The 13,367-nt window shown below is 64.2% G+C and overlaps 1 protein-coding gene across 7 annotated transcripts in view; it reads right to left on the bottom strand.

The window, feature by feature from the left end:
* Positions 1 to 13,367, bottom strand: part of TSNARE1 (t-SNARE domain containing 1) — a 145,756-nt gene that overhangs the window by 39,331 nt on the left and 93,058 nt on the right. For 4 of the 7 annotated variants that reach the window (XM_041769294.1, XM_041769296.1, XM_041769293.1 and 1 more), the window contains 2 exons: positions 11,805 to 12,263; positions 3,482 to 4,849 (listed from right to left, as the gene is read on the bottom strand). In XM_041769294.1, the coding sequence (XP_041625228.1) occupies positions 4,239 to 4,849; positions 11,805 to 12,263 (1,070 nt within the window). In that variant the 3' untranslated portion in view covers positions 3,482 to 4,238. Of the gene's footprint in view, positions 1 to 3,481; positions 4,850 to 8,493; positions 8,577 to 11,804; positions 12,264 to 13,367 lie in introns of those variants that run through there. The other 3 variants (XM_041769297.1, XM_041769298.1, XM_041769299.1) reach the window with 3 other exon arrangements.

Raw genomic sequence — 13,367 nt, 5'->3', positions numbered from 1 at the left:
ACATATGAGTGGCCTTGGACTGTGGGGTCACATGGGCCCCTCGTGCAGTGGGCAGCCCAAAGGCCCGACTAGCCCCTTCCCTGCACAAAGGGCCTTTGCATCTCTGGGATCTCAGATGAGCCCTGAACTAGCTTCTGAAACCAGCACTTTCCAGGAGGGCAGCAGGGGAGGCGATGGCAGGTAGGGAACAAGACCAGGTCCTTGGCTTCTTTGCAAAGCAACAAAACATTTTAAACTGTGGGTTTCCACGTTAATCTGGTCCGTACATAGCAGGAGGGCCGCAGGGACTGTCTAAGCCACCCTCCCAGAGCGGATCTGCCCAACTGCCCGCAGGTCCCGCGGCTCCTCCGGGGGATGCACGAGACTCACCTGGTGCGGCAGCGCCAGGCGGGGACTGGGCATGAAGCTGCAGTCCTGAGACCGGGCTCCGGGCCTGCCCTGGACGTCACCCCTCGATGCACCCCAGACTCAGGCTTGCCATCTGTACCAGGGCTGCAGCAGCTCGTGAACACCATCCCCACCACTCCGGCCTCTGGAACATACCACCGAGGCCCTGCAGTCAAGCCACAGACTGTCACAGCAACATCCCCCTTGTGCCAACTGTCACCTTCTAGACGCCCCAAATTAGGACCATTTCCTCTCAGCCCCCTCGGGTCCTTCTGGAAGCCTCCGCTGGCATCTGTCACTGCAGCCTTCGTGGCTCCCCTCCTCCACAGGGCAGCTCCTTCCTTCTGTCGCCGCCCCGACTCCACCTCCCACACAGGGTCCTCCGAGCCCTGTCCTGGCCCCTTCCCTCCACTGGGACGCTGGTGCTCCAGGGCACCACTCCCCTCCCGCTGGGCCCACGGGCACCTGGTACGAGACCCCAGCCCTGACTTCACCACCCACCTGCTCCCTTGCGTTCAGAGTCTGTGCTGCCCGGGGACAGTGTCCGAGCAGGACGGGCTCTGAGGCTGGCGGCCGGGGAGCTGCAGCCCCATCGCAGGGCGAGGGGCTGACCGTCCTCCCGCTGCCTGTGCACGCTCCCGAAGACCTTCCTCCCCAGGAATGGCTCTGGCTGGCTCCTGGCTAACCCTCCTAGAGGCTCTTCGGGCTACCCTGGCACATACCCAAGACCGGCAGCTTCCAGCCCAGGCGTGAGGAGGGCACCCCAGGACCACTGGGGCCCCTCCATGCAGGAGCGCCCCCGCCCTCAAGGCCAGCCGGGGCCTCCGTTCTCCCTGAGGCGTTGCCCGGCCTCCTCGTGCACCCGGCCCACGGCCTGCGGGCAGGCACCCGCTGTCCCATCACGCTCGTCCGGGGCCCTGTCTGCAGCACAGGGTCCAGCCGCAGAGGCTGAAGGGCGCACGAGGGCCATGGAGGCAGACAGACCTGGAGGCGTCACCTCTCAGGCCCCAACTCCTGAGTCCACAGCAGGGGTGAAGGCTGCTGGTCCCCAACCTCAGCCCAGATTCCCTGCCAGCCCCTCCCCCACCTGTTCTCCGGGCCTCACCGACATCTGCCAACACGCCTTCTTCAGCACGGCCTCCCCAGCCTCTGGGGGCACTGGGTCCTACCGCCGGGTCCCAGGCCAGCCAACGGAATGCGGTGCACGCAGAAGCATCCTCAAAGGGAGTGGACGTGCCTTCCTAATCCCTCCTCTTCATCCTGCTACTTGGAACGTGAGTGCCGTGGTGGGAGTCCTGCAGCCATCCTGGCGCGTGAGCACCGTGACGGAGTAGGGACCAGCAAGCCACGCGAGTCTGCAGGGACCGCAGAGCCACCTTGCTGTGCTGGATCACCAAGCTCAGATACCTTCCAAGTAAAAGTCACAACGCCTGTTTTCTCTAAAATGTGCCACCTGGGTGTTTTGCCAAATACAGCCAAATCTAGTTTTAACTTACACACAGAAACCATTACCCAGGGAGTATTTACTAGCTTAGCATTGTTTCCTACAGCAGACCACGAGCTCCGGGAGGAGAGGCTTCTGGTCTGCCCTGCTTACGTATGCACCTTCCACACATAGTACGGGGCCAGGCCCAAAGGGGTCTCAGAGAGGTATTACAGGAATAACTACGGTCAGGGCCCAGAGAGTGACCGGGGTCAGGGCTCAGAGTGTGACCGGGGTCAGGGCCCAGGGTGTGACCTGGGTCAGGGCTCAGAGAGTGACCGGGGTCAGGGCCCAGAGAGTGACCAGGGTCAGGGCCCAGGGTGTGACCGGGGTCAGAGCCCAGGGTGTGACCGGGGTCAGGGCCCAGAGTGTGACTGGGATCAGGGCTCAGAGTGTGACCGGGGTCAGGGCCCAGGGTGTGACCGGGGTCAGGGCCCAGAGACTGACCGGGGTCAGGGCCCAGGGTGTGACCAGGATCAGGGCCCAGGGTGTGACTGGGGTCAGGATCCAGGGTGTGACCGGGGTCAGGGCTCAGAGAGTGACCGGGGTCAGGGCCCAGAGTGTGACCGGGGTCAGGGCCCAGAGTGTGACCGGGATCAGGGCCCAGGGTGTGACTGGGGTCAGGGCCCAGGGTGTGACTGGGGTCAGGATCCAGGGTGTTACCAGGGTCAGGATCCAGGGTGTGACCGGGATCAGGATCCAGAGTGTGACCGGGGTCAGGGCCCAGGGTGTGACCAGGGTCAGGGCTCAGGGTGTGACCAGGGTCAGGGCTCAGAGAGTGACCGGGGTCAGGGCCCAGGGTGTGACCAGGGTCAGGGCCCAGAGAGTGACAGGGGTCAGGGCCCAGGGTGTGACCGGGGTCAGGGCCCAGGGTGTGACCAGGGTCAGGGCTCAGTCTGAGACTGGAGAAGGCATCAGCCTGCAACAGGAGGAAGCAGTGTCCGTCGCAAGTGGGGAGGTAGATGTCAATCTGTAGTGCGCATAGAGGACAGAGGGTGCATCCCGTCCACGCGGCACGAAGGTTAGGGGAGGCTCAGAGATGGCATGCAGGGATCCAAGGTTTGCCGCGTAGCAGGAAGCCTTCCCAGGGCGGGGCCATCTGCGTGAGGCTGCCGGGACAGCAAAAGGCACCACTTGCACCCACAGAGGGAGAGAGAGGAGGCTGGGAGGGCGCCCGGGCCACGTCCCAGGGAGCCGCTGGATGACGGCTGAAGAGCCCAGGCTTTCTTCCGTAGACAAGGTTACCAGCACGCTGCCGGCCCACAGTGAAAATGGACAACCAGAGCAGGGTCCTGCCCGTGTGCCAGTAACACCAGTCCTGGCCCTCCCCAGGGCTGGGGCTTCCGCGGAAACCCTGGAACCAGCACACCGCCCAGCCCACACCAATACTTCACACTCTTGGAGGCTTCTAGCCACGACGGTCAGGAGGAGGTAAAGGGGAGGCGGGCACAGGGCACAGGGCCCAGGACCAGCGAGGCCCTGGGGTGTGGGGAGCCCTGCCCTCTCCTGTTGGCCCCACAGCCTCCCTGTGTGCGAGGGCCAGGGGTGCGCACCAGCTCCCCGAGGGACCCAGCAGGGGCACAGTGGGTAACGGATGGGACCGATCTGGAAACCCAGCGAGTGCTCTGGGCTCCCCACCGGGGCTGAGCACAAGGGTGCAGCACACCCGAGATCAGGACGGGGCTCCGTCTCGTTTGTTGATGAGCATCATCACTACCTTTACTGCCTTTTTCATTATTTTATGCTTATATAGGAAAAATACTTTTTTGCAGGAAAAATCAGTAGGTACAAAACAGCACCCCACCCCATACAGTACCCGGTAACACACACGCATATGCGTGTCTATCAAGCCACAGCTCTAACTGGGCAGAAAGGACTCCAGGCCTGCAGGACGTGGTTCCCTTGGCAGAATGAAGAAAAGTGCAGGACCCAGCCCGCAGAGTCCACACATCCAGGAGGAGAAGGCTGCCGGTGGGCACTCCGGGTCCCCGGGGGCCTTCGTGACACCCAGCTGAGCCACCCTTCCAGGTCTGGGGACGCTCTAGCGGCCCTGTGGCTGCAGGGAGGTGCCGGCCCTGTCCTCCAAGGGGCTCACCGCAGCTGGTGAGCACGCAGGATGGCAGCAGGGGCTCCACTCGTGCCCCTCTGCCCCCTCCAGCCATGAGGTCCCTGAGCAGACCTCTGCCCAGGACCTGCAGATTGGCTCCGAGGCCTTTCCTGGCACATCGTTGAGCCCCAGGGACAACGTCATGAGTGTCCTTTGTCCTCACGGGCTCTGTCGAGGCTCCAGCCCTGCCGGGCTGTCCCTGGGCCCAGCTCTCAGAAGGGCTGGAGTCCCCACTGTGTGCGGCCTTCTGGGGGCCAGACCCTAGATCTCGTCCTCCACCTTGAGGATCATCCCTGAGAAGACCTCCAGGCCTGGGTGGGAGCCCTGGGGGCTGCCCTGGGAGCCTCTGGTGGACCCACGGGCTGCTCCACCAGGCAGGGTGCCCTCTGGGGCCGTGGGCGAGGCTCCCCGTGCCGGGCAGGCCCCCACCAGCTTCTCGAGGGTCCGGTTGAGGGCCTCCACGCCGTCAGCCAGCCGCTGGCTCTGCTCTGCCAGCCTCTGCAGCAGCAGGTTCTGCTGAGCCATCAGTGCGCTCTGCTGCTGGGACCAGTGGGAGAGCAGGGCACCCTGTCGCCGATGGGAGTCCAGCAGCCGCTGTTCAAACTCGGTGGCCTCCCCCGCGGGCCTCCCAGGGGGCGGGGCTGGCGCAGCGGAAGGCGGGGAGGGCCCAAGGGCCCCCGGGAGCGCAGCTGGGAACGCAGCGGCAGGTGGCGCAGAGGCTGGGGAGGCTGGGGAGGCCGGTGGGGAGGGCGAGGAGGTAGGCGCAGCGATAGTTCCTCGGAGGTCCAGGGGGTCGGGTTCAGGCAGGCTCGGCCCATCCAGGGTCCGCAGGGGTAGCCACAGGCAGCTGGGGGCCTCATCCTCCTCGTCCGCTGGTGGAGGGAGACAGGAAACGTCAGCCTCCAGCAGCCATGACCGGGGCGATACGTCAGAGGGAGGGAGAGGTGACGGAGGGGGGCCCTCTGCACACGGAGCACTGAGGCCTCCCGGTCCCTTCTGAGGTGGGCAGCAGCACCCACTCGAGGGAGCTAGTAGGACTCGCGGGGGGAGTCTTCCTCCAGTAACACTGAGGTCCAAACCTCAGCCCGGCAACTGCAAAGCCTCAGTGCCCAGCCCCCACGCTGACATTTGTCTACACATCCACCGAGCTGGCTGCTGTCTATCCACCATCCCGTCTGCCCACCTGTTCACCTACACATACCACCCACTCACCTCCCGCCCTTCAGTTTCTTCATCCATCATCCATCTTCTTCCTTCCTTTCATTCTTTCCTTATATTCATCTGTCCATCCACCCATCCACCATCCATCTACCCATGCCTCTATCCATCCATCCATCTACTCATGCCTCTGTCCACCCATCCACCATCCATCCACCCATCCATCCATCCTCCCATCCATCATCTATCCTCCATCCACCATCCATCCACCCATCCATCCATCCTCCCATCCATCATCTATCCTCCATCCACCCATCCATTTACCCACACCTCTGTCCATCCATCCCTCCATCATCCATCCTCCATCTACCTACCCATTTACCATGCCTCTGTCCATCCATCCTCCATCCACCCACCCATTTACCCACACCTCTGTCCACCCATCTGTCTACCATCGATTCATCCACCCATCCACCATTGATCCTCCAATGACCCACCCATTTACCCACGGCTCTGTCCACCCATTCTCCATCCATCTATCCATCCATTTACTCATGCCTCTGTTCATCAATCCATCATCCATCTGCCCACCCATTTACTCATGCCTCTGCCCATCTCTCCATATGTCCATCATTCATCCTCACCCACCCATCCATCTACTCATAGCTTCATCCACCCACCCATCCACCATCCTTCCCATCTCCAGCCACCCATCTATTTAACTACATATCTGTCCACTCATCCATCCACCCACCCACATCCATTTATCCACACCTCTGTCCATCTATCCATCCATCCACCATCCTCCATCCACCATCCTCCATCCATCCATCCATCATCCTCCATCCATCCATCATCCTCCATCCACCCAGCCATTTACCTACACCTCTGTCTACCATCCATACTTCTGTCCACCCACCTAACCATCCATCCATCCATCCACCCATCTATTTATTCATGCATCTCCATCTAGGCACCCATCCACTGATCTCTGGGTCCACTTCTCCAGCAAGTAGGTGTTTGAAGAATGAGAGAGTATACATGAAGCAGAGCTTCCCCAGAAAAAGCCCTGGACACGAAATCCTAGAGCTTAGGCTCCAAAGCCAGCTCTGCTTCCTGAGAGCTGTGCAGCTTTGGGAAACCCTTCTCTTCTCTGGACCTCCAATCCCCAATTCAGGCCATAGGGATGTCTAACCCTCCTCTTGTCAGGGTGCAGCGACCTTCCCAGGGAAAACCTGGACCTGAAATGTGGGGCTGTGTCATGTCCTGTCTTTCTGGACACTTCTCAACATGCCAGTGGAGGTGAGTGGGACGACATTCCTATGTGGCAGCAACCATGGGTTGTGCCTCCTGGGTCTGAGCCTCACTCACCTCACCTATGGCACAGAGGTTACTGCTTTGCAATGGAAATGGGGTAGTGACAGGGTCACCCCAGATGGCAGGGTCCAATGAGCCTCCTGGGAATAGGACAGGGATGGGGGTCTGAGCCTGATGAGGTGTCCATGGACATAGGTGGCCATCCATGCTGCCTCCACCTCCTTCTGCTGCTCCTCCTCCTGTCACATCTTCCTCCTGTGGTCCTGGCATCTGCTGATCCTTCTGCCCCGGTGGCCCCAGGTATTCATGGAGGAAGCCATCCTGCTGGCTTGTTGCTTCCCTCTCACGATGCAGCTGTCGAGGGTGCCTGATAGGCTCCGCCACTTGGAAGAGTTCCCATCAGAGAGAGGCCGGCCCTGAGCTTCGGGCATGTCTGCTTGCTTGTCATTTGCAACCTGTAGCTTCCACTCCGGGAGGTCTCGGAAGGACCAAGCCTGGTGGAGAGGTCCCAGGTGGAGGGCCTGGCTGCCCTTGGCGTGCCGCAAGGTGGTGGGGCCGTGAGCCCAGCAGTGAGCACCAAGTTGGCATCAGTCTGCCTCTGGTCCCATCTGGCCAATGAGACCTTGGCACAGCCTGCTTCTCCTGGTGCAGCATTTACCAGGTCTCGTGTGCAGCCGACCCTCAGTCATCCTGCCTTCTCACTCTGGTGGCCATGGATGGAGAAGAGGGGAAGCCGACAGAGCTCTGACTTCCCAGAGACCCCAGGGAATGAGGACATCGTCTACCCACCTTCTCCTGGAGCCCTCTGCCCTGCGGCCCGCCACGGCCCCCACACAGTGGTCACACTGCAGCCTATGAGCTCGCCTGTGTGGCTCCACCTTCGGCCTCTTCACACGCTGTCCTTTCCTCCAGGATGACTACCTGGCCTCCAGGATGGAGCATGCGCTCTCCCAGGAAATATTCCCGCCCCACTGGCCAGGGCCCTCCACTCACTGGACCGGACCGTCCATCCCACCGTACCCCTGAGATGCCCACTCGTGGGGTGATGAGCTCCACAGTGTCCGTCTCTGTGCATCAGAGCCCAGCATGGAGCAGAGGGCCAGTGAGTGAGTGAGGAGTGAGTGGATGGCTGCCCAGCCCCCCACCCAGCCGGACCAAGACCTAAGCCTGCCTGGCCTGATGGGCTGCTCACACGGTGGCAGCATGGCAGCCTGGAGGCCCAGCCATCAGACCCCAGGCGGCTCTAGGCTGCATCCGCAAGCAAATAAGGGCCTGATATGTGCTCTCCCTCTGAGCCAGCCAACTGTCCCAAGCCAAGTTCTGATGGCTCCAGGTAGGAAGGGCCCATCCCAGCCTCCAGCCCAGGGCCAGGCCAGAGGCAGACCCGAGCTACACAGGAGCCTAGGCAGCTGGTGCAGGTGCAGGATGGTCAAGAGGAGGGTCAGAGGAAGGTGACAGACACTGCCAGACCCAGCTGCCCTTCTGGGAAGAAGGGAGAGGCCACAGAGTCTTCTGGACGGGCAGCTTGGCAAGTGAGCTCCTGAGTAACCATGGCTGTGCCCAGCGCCCATAGCAGGGAGATTCCCCGAGTGGGTCCTGCTCATGCTCTGGACCAACTGCCTGCCCTCCAGCTTCCAGGAGGCCAGCTGGACAAAGGCCCTGGCCGCCCACCACCAAATGTTGGGCTTCCTTGCCCTTCTTTGCTAGAATCTGACCTGAGCATGGGAGTTTAGGTAATACTGAGGCAATGAGAATGGACACTCAGGCGTATGTGTATCAGGGGTGGGCTGGGAGAAGGTATATTTGCTGGGAACTGAGTAAGGAAGCCAATAATCAGAATTAGACAACCGGCAGCGGTGCACAGCATCCTGGGTGCAGAGCCCGCCGTCCTACCTCTCCCCTCCCCCACACCAGTCCACCTGGGCTCAGAGAAGGTCCTGTGGGGACGCCCCTCCCAAGTATAGGGCAGGGCCTGGGCTCCCAGGGAGACGGGACCGAGGGGGCCACGGGCCAGCCAGGCTGTCCCCTCTTACTGACTTACTTGGTGCCGGCTGGCTCCAGCCAGGAGCTCGCTGGCCGCCTCTGTGTGCGAGGACGCAGCCTCAAGGCTGGCTTCAATACTCTCTGCAAATCAAGACAATAGAAGGAATTACAGAGTGGAGACCCTGAGGACACCCCAAGGACGAGCCCCAGGGAGCCCAGGCACAGAGGCTTGAGGGGTTGGATGGCCGCTGCCCCCTTGGTGGTCATAGGCCCCACACTGGCTTCACTGGAGGCCAGGTGAGGAATCCATCCGCCCGAAAGGCAGAAGCTGCAGGGCTCGGGCACTGGGCCACCGGGCTGCTGTGGGCACTGGCCACCAGAGCCATCAGGAGGTGCCCCGGGCAGCAGGGGCAGCCCAGTCAGGAGAAGGCAGAAGCCAGCCCGGATAGAGGCTGGCCCTCCCTGGGTCAGTGAATAAAGGTGCAGGGGGTTGGGGGGCACGCGCTGGCCCGAGGCTTCTGGACAGCGACTGACTGGTTCCGACTTCAATTTGGGGCTTCGGGCACGGGGCTCGTGGGGTGTCAATGAGGCCCTGGCAAGTCACACCAGCGGCACACCTGAGCCACCCTCACGGGGCCCAGAGCAGCCCCAGGAGACCAGAGAATTCCACTTAGCAACGCCGGCAGTAAAAGGGCAGCATCATGAAAACACGCACCAAATTCACAACCAGACCTCCTAGGAACACAAGGCCAGGCTGCAGGGACACCCAGAGCGATGGCTTAGGACTGTGACATTCGCGCACAGAGGGACCTGGGTTTGAACCCAGATGAAGGACGTGTCTACACTGTTTTCTCTTCCACCACCAGGGATCCTGGTAGCGACAGAGGGAGGCATGTGACCCCAGCGAGAGGCGCTCTGTCCGCAGACCAGCTGCTCTCACTGCGGCTGCTGCAAACGCAGAGCCCCTCCTTCAAGGAAAAGGGGACCAGACTCCAGACTCTCAAATTCTGGTTAGGACTCCGGAGGCAGAAGCAGTTGGATTCACATCCTGCATCCCCCCTGGAGCACCACAACCCGGGCACCCCTGGTGAGCCGGCGGCCCGAGGCCGGGGCCGGGAAGGTCCGGAGGAAACAGGCACCGCCGCCCGGTGGGTGGCCCCGGGGGTTGTCTTCACCGTGGTTCCCTCTCCGCACTGGAGCCCAGCCCTTCCCGGAGCAGCCCCGCTGGAAGGAGAGGTGCAGGGCTCACCCCCCAGCAGCCTCCCGGGCCCCTGCTCAGGCGCCGGACCCACCGTGCAGCCCCGGGCCGTGGGCAGCAGCACCCCTGTCCTGCCCCCGTCGAGGAAAGATGGGCACACAGGACAAAGCAGCTGCCCCCACGCACGGGGAGACGGCGGGGCCCAGGCACAGGGCTGGGGGCCACGCTCCTGGCCGGGCCTTCCTCCGCCCGGCAACCAGCCAGAGCCTGGGCTGCTCTCAGCTCCTCAAAGCCCTGACCACAGGCCCTGGGGTCGCCGTGAGCCCAGCTCCGAGGTAACGCTCACTCCAAGCACGGCCCGGAGCTGCACGTGACGCCGCAGCCAAAGCCCCCCTCAGACGCGGTTCCACCCTGGGGCCACGGTGCAGGGAGGGTCCCCCCCAGCCAGTTCCCTCCTCCTGAGCCCCCAGCGCTGCCAGGTGGGCACGCGGCAACCCGGCGCTTCATCTTGAAGATGCCAGGTCGGTCGGGGGCAGATCTTGGGCGCCCTCGGCTCACCCCTGGTCCCCACGCGGGGGCTGCTCAGCGGGAGCTGCCCTGCAGGACCTCGGCTGGGAGACTCCAGGCCGGGCCTCTGGCGACCGCACAGAACCACCCTCAGCACCGGCCCCAAGCGTCAGAGAGTGGGGCAGGGAGGATGCACCCCAAGGCACAGCCCCCACGGAGGCCCCCACGACTCTGGCTAGCCTCACCCCTGCGGCCGTGACCCTGGCCAAGCCCCTGGCCAGCACTGCCCAGACTGGGGAACCGGTGGGTCCCGCAGGAAGTCTCAGCCCCCCCCCCCCCCGCCCCCCTGTGTCTCAGCCCTGCCACGGAGGTGCAGCCCCAGGCCACTCCCTTTCACTGCATCACTGGGTGACAATCCACTGGCCCAGGAGGGAGCTCCTCCCCCAGGAGGAGCCCGGGGCACAAAGGGACCAGGCAGTTGGCTGGTGGAGGTGAGCCCGGGAGCACTGCAGGGTCTACGGAAGGGGGCGCCCGGCCCAGCAGGGCATAAGCGGGTTCCTGCCCTGCTCCAGGGCTGGGGACTCGTGGGGTGGGCCTAGGCACACAGCACCACCCACCGCCAGCCCCCGCAGTGTGCACACCCTACCCTGCAGCACCCCAAAACCAGGCCTTGCTCTGCCTGCAGGACAGTGTGGCCTCCCCTGGGCTGGCAGGCCGGCCCCGCCCCAGGCATCTCCCAGGCCGTGACCCAGGCCAGCCCCCAGGGAAGGGCAGCGCCTGTGTGCATCTCCCACCCGGCGCACGAGAAGCTCCGCCGTAGCCATCTGCGGGGGCATCTGAGGTCCCTGACTGGCCCTCAGGGCTGAGTCCTGTTGTCCACTCTGCAGCCTTCAGGAGGGGGCTGGTCCCGCTCCAGGCTTCGTCCCCACGGTGCTTCCAGCAGCTCCCCGGGAAGCAGAGAGTCCATCTTGGCAGAGTCGAGGGGGCACAGCCACTTCGTGCAGACTGACCAGGACGTTCAGAGGCGTCTTGAGGAGGAGGGGCAGCAGGAGGAGGCACGGAGGGAGGTGGCACCAGGAGTCCAAGCCGGCACCACCCTGAGGCCGGAGGTGGCTGCGTGCGGCAGGGAGACCCCACCAAGCACCCTAAGCCTTCCTCACCAGGCACAGAAACTTCCAGCAAAAGAGGACCCTGTCGGCGGGCACATGGGCTCAGGGGGGGGGGGGGTCAGCATGCTCTGGGAAGCTGAGAGCCACTGGAGGCCACCTGGTCTGGGGGAGAAGAGCCCCCACGATGACAAGAGCACAGGAAGAGGTCAGGGTGGTCCCCTCCCCCACACGGGGTTGGGGACAGGGAGGGGAGCCGGCCCCTCATCTTCTGCTCTCTGAGCCTCTGGAGGCCCTTGGCCGTGCTGTGTCAGGGTGAGGGCACCCCCAGAAGGGCTCCCAGCTTGGGGTCAGGACGAGGCTGAGCCTGAGCCCCTGCTCCCCTGCTCCCCGGGGCAGGCAGGCCCCTCCGACCCCCGGCTCCTTCCTCATCTAGAAGCAGAGAGGCACCACGTGGTGGCGGTCATCCCCACCGGCCCCCTGCCCTCCCCGAGGGTCCTGCTCCCTGGGGCCATTCCCTGAACCCCGGCACGGGGCAGGCCTGGGGGGCCCACTTACTTGGCAGGGGCTCGGCAGCCCGGCCCTCGCCTAGGGGGGCTGGGGCTGAGAAGGTCTCGGCCACCATGCGCTCCACGGGGGTAAGGACGAGGCCGGGGGCCCGCGGGCGCTCCGCCAGTTTCTTGCGCACGGCCCCGCGCAGGTCCCGCCACTTGTGCTTGAGGTCGCCCAGGTCCCTCCGGCAGTAGCCCAGCGCGTTCACCGCCTGCAGGATCTTGTTCCACACGCGGTGCTTCCGGGAGGGCGTGCCCCGCAGCGCCCCGAACAGCAGCGGGTAGTGGCGTGTCACCCTCTGCACCAGCACCTCCGTCTCCTGGGGGCTGAAGTTGGGCTTGCGCGTCTTGGTGCGGCAGTGGGGGCCCGGCCGCGGGGGCGCACAGCCCAGCCCGGGCAGCAGGGCCGCCACGGCTGGCTCTGGGCTGGAGCTCGGCCGGCACGGGGCCTTGCTGCTGCTGGACCCTGGAAAGGCACCGGAGGCTGAGGGAGCAAGCAGAGGCCAGCCGACAGGCCGGGGAGCAGAGCACCGCCAGGCTCGTGGCCCCCGCTGTCCCTGCAGAGGGGCGCACGGGCCCCCGACCCTCATCTGTCACAGCAGGATCACCCACGTTAGCACACGGTGGGGTCCCGAGGTCTCCGCTGCTGTCTCTCCTGGTGCCCCAGGGTCCCCAAGCCCTGACCCCACGGCCGCGAGTCAGTCCTCGCCTGTCCCTCTCCCCCTCCCCTGGAAACGGCCCCTCCCGATCAGTCTGTCACTGGGACAGAGTGACCGTCTGGGTGACGTCTGCAGCGGACAGAACACTCGCACACCCGCCCGGAGACAGCGGCCAGAGGTGGGAGTGGCTGCAGCAGCCACGCTCAGGCCGACGACAGGGGTACGGGGTGGGAGGCTGTGGAGCCCAGGCGGGGCCTGCGGGGAGCAACGCGAGGGCCTGTTGGGGCAGCCGCTGAGCACAGCCCTGCACGCAGCCCAGGTTCTGGAAAGAGCACAGGTCAGCCTGCTGGACAGCAGCCGCAGGGGGCAGCGCTCCCTCCCGCCCAGGCCCCCATCTCCTGGGGGTGCAGCACAGCCAGGGGGACAGCCGGGCTGCCCTGTGGGGAGCAGGACACACAGACCTCAGAACCCTGGCTGGGAGCTGACCGTGCTGCCAGCGGCTCTGGGTGCCAGGAGTCAGCCCCATGCTTCTGGGCCCGAGAGCCGCAGCTCCTACCCCACCTGCTCAGGCCTCCCAGGTACTCGGCCCAGTAGCAGGGAGAACCACATGGCCACCTCGCGGGGAGAGGCCAGGCTGGACGGGGCTGAGGTCCTCATGTGGAAGGAACACTCACGTGGAGGGGACACGGGCCCACCCCTGGCACAGCCTTGTCCCCACCACACCTGTTTCCTGAGAAGTGGCCGGCTCCAAGGTGGCTCTGGGCTCCACATGTGCAGCACTCTCTGCTGGGGAATCTGCTCAACCCCCAGCCTCAACCCCCTCCCCACCCCACCCCCACCCAGGACAGCCTGTCCTGTCACCCTGGGGAGTCCTTGAGTGGGAGGAAGACCCAGGGGGAAGCATGGAGGCC

This window comes from Vulpes lagopus, chromosome 9 (assembly GCF_018345385.1).
Source record: "Vulpes lagopus strain Blue_001 chromosome 9, ASM1834538v1, whole genome shotgun sequence".
NCBI classification, from domain to species: Eukaryota; Metazoa; Chordata; class Mammalia; order Carnivora; family Canidae; genus Vulpes; species Vulpes lagopus.
The sequence above is the reverse complement of the archived record's forward strand: the minus strand, read 5'-3'. Positions and strand labels throughout refer to the sequence as shown.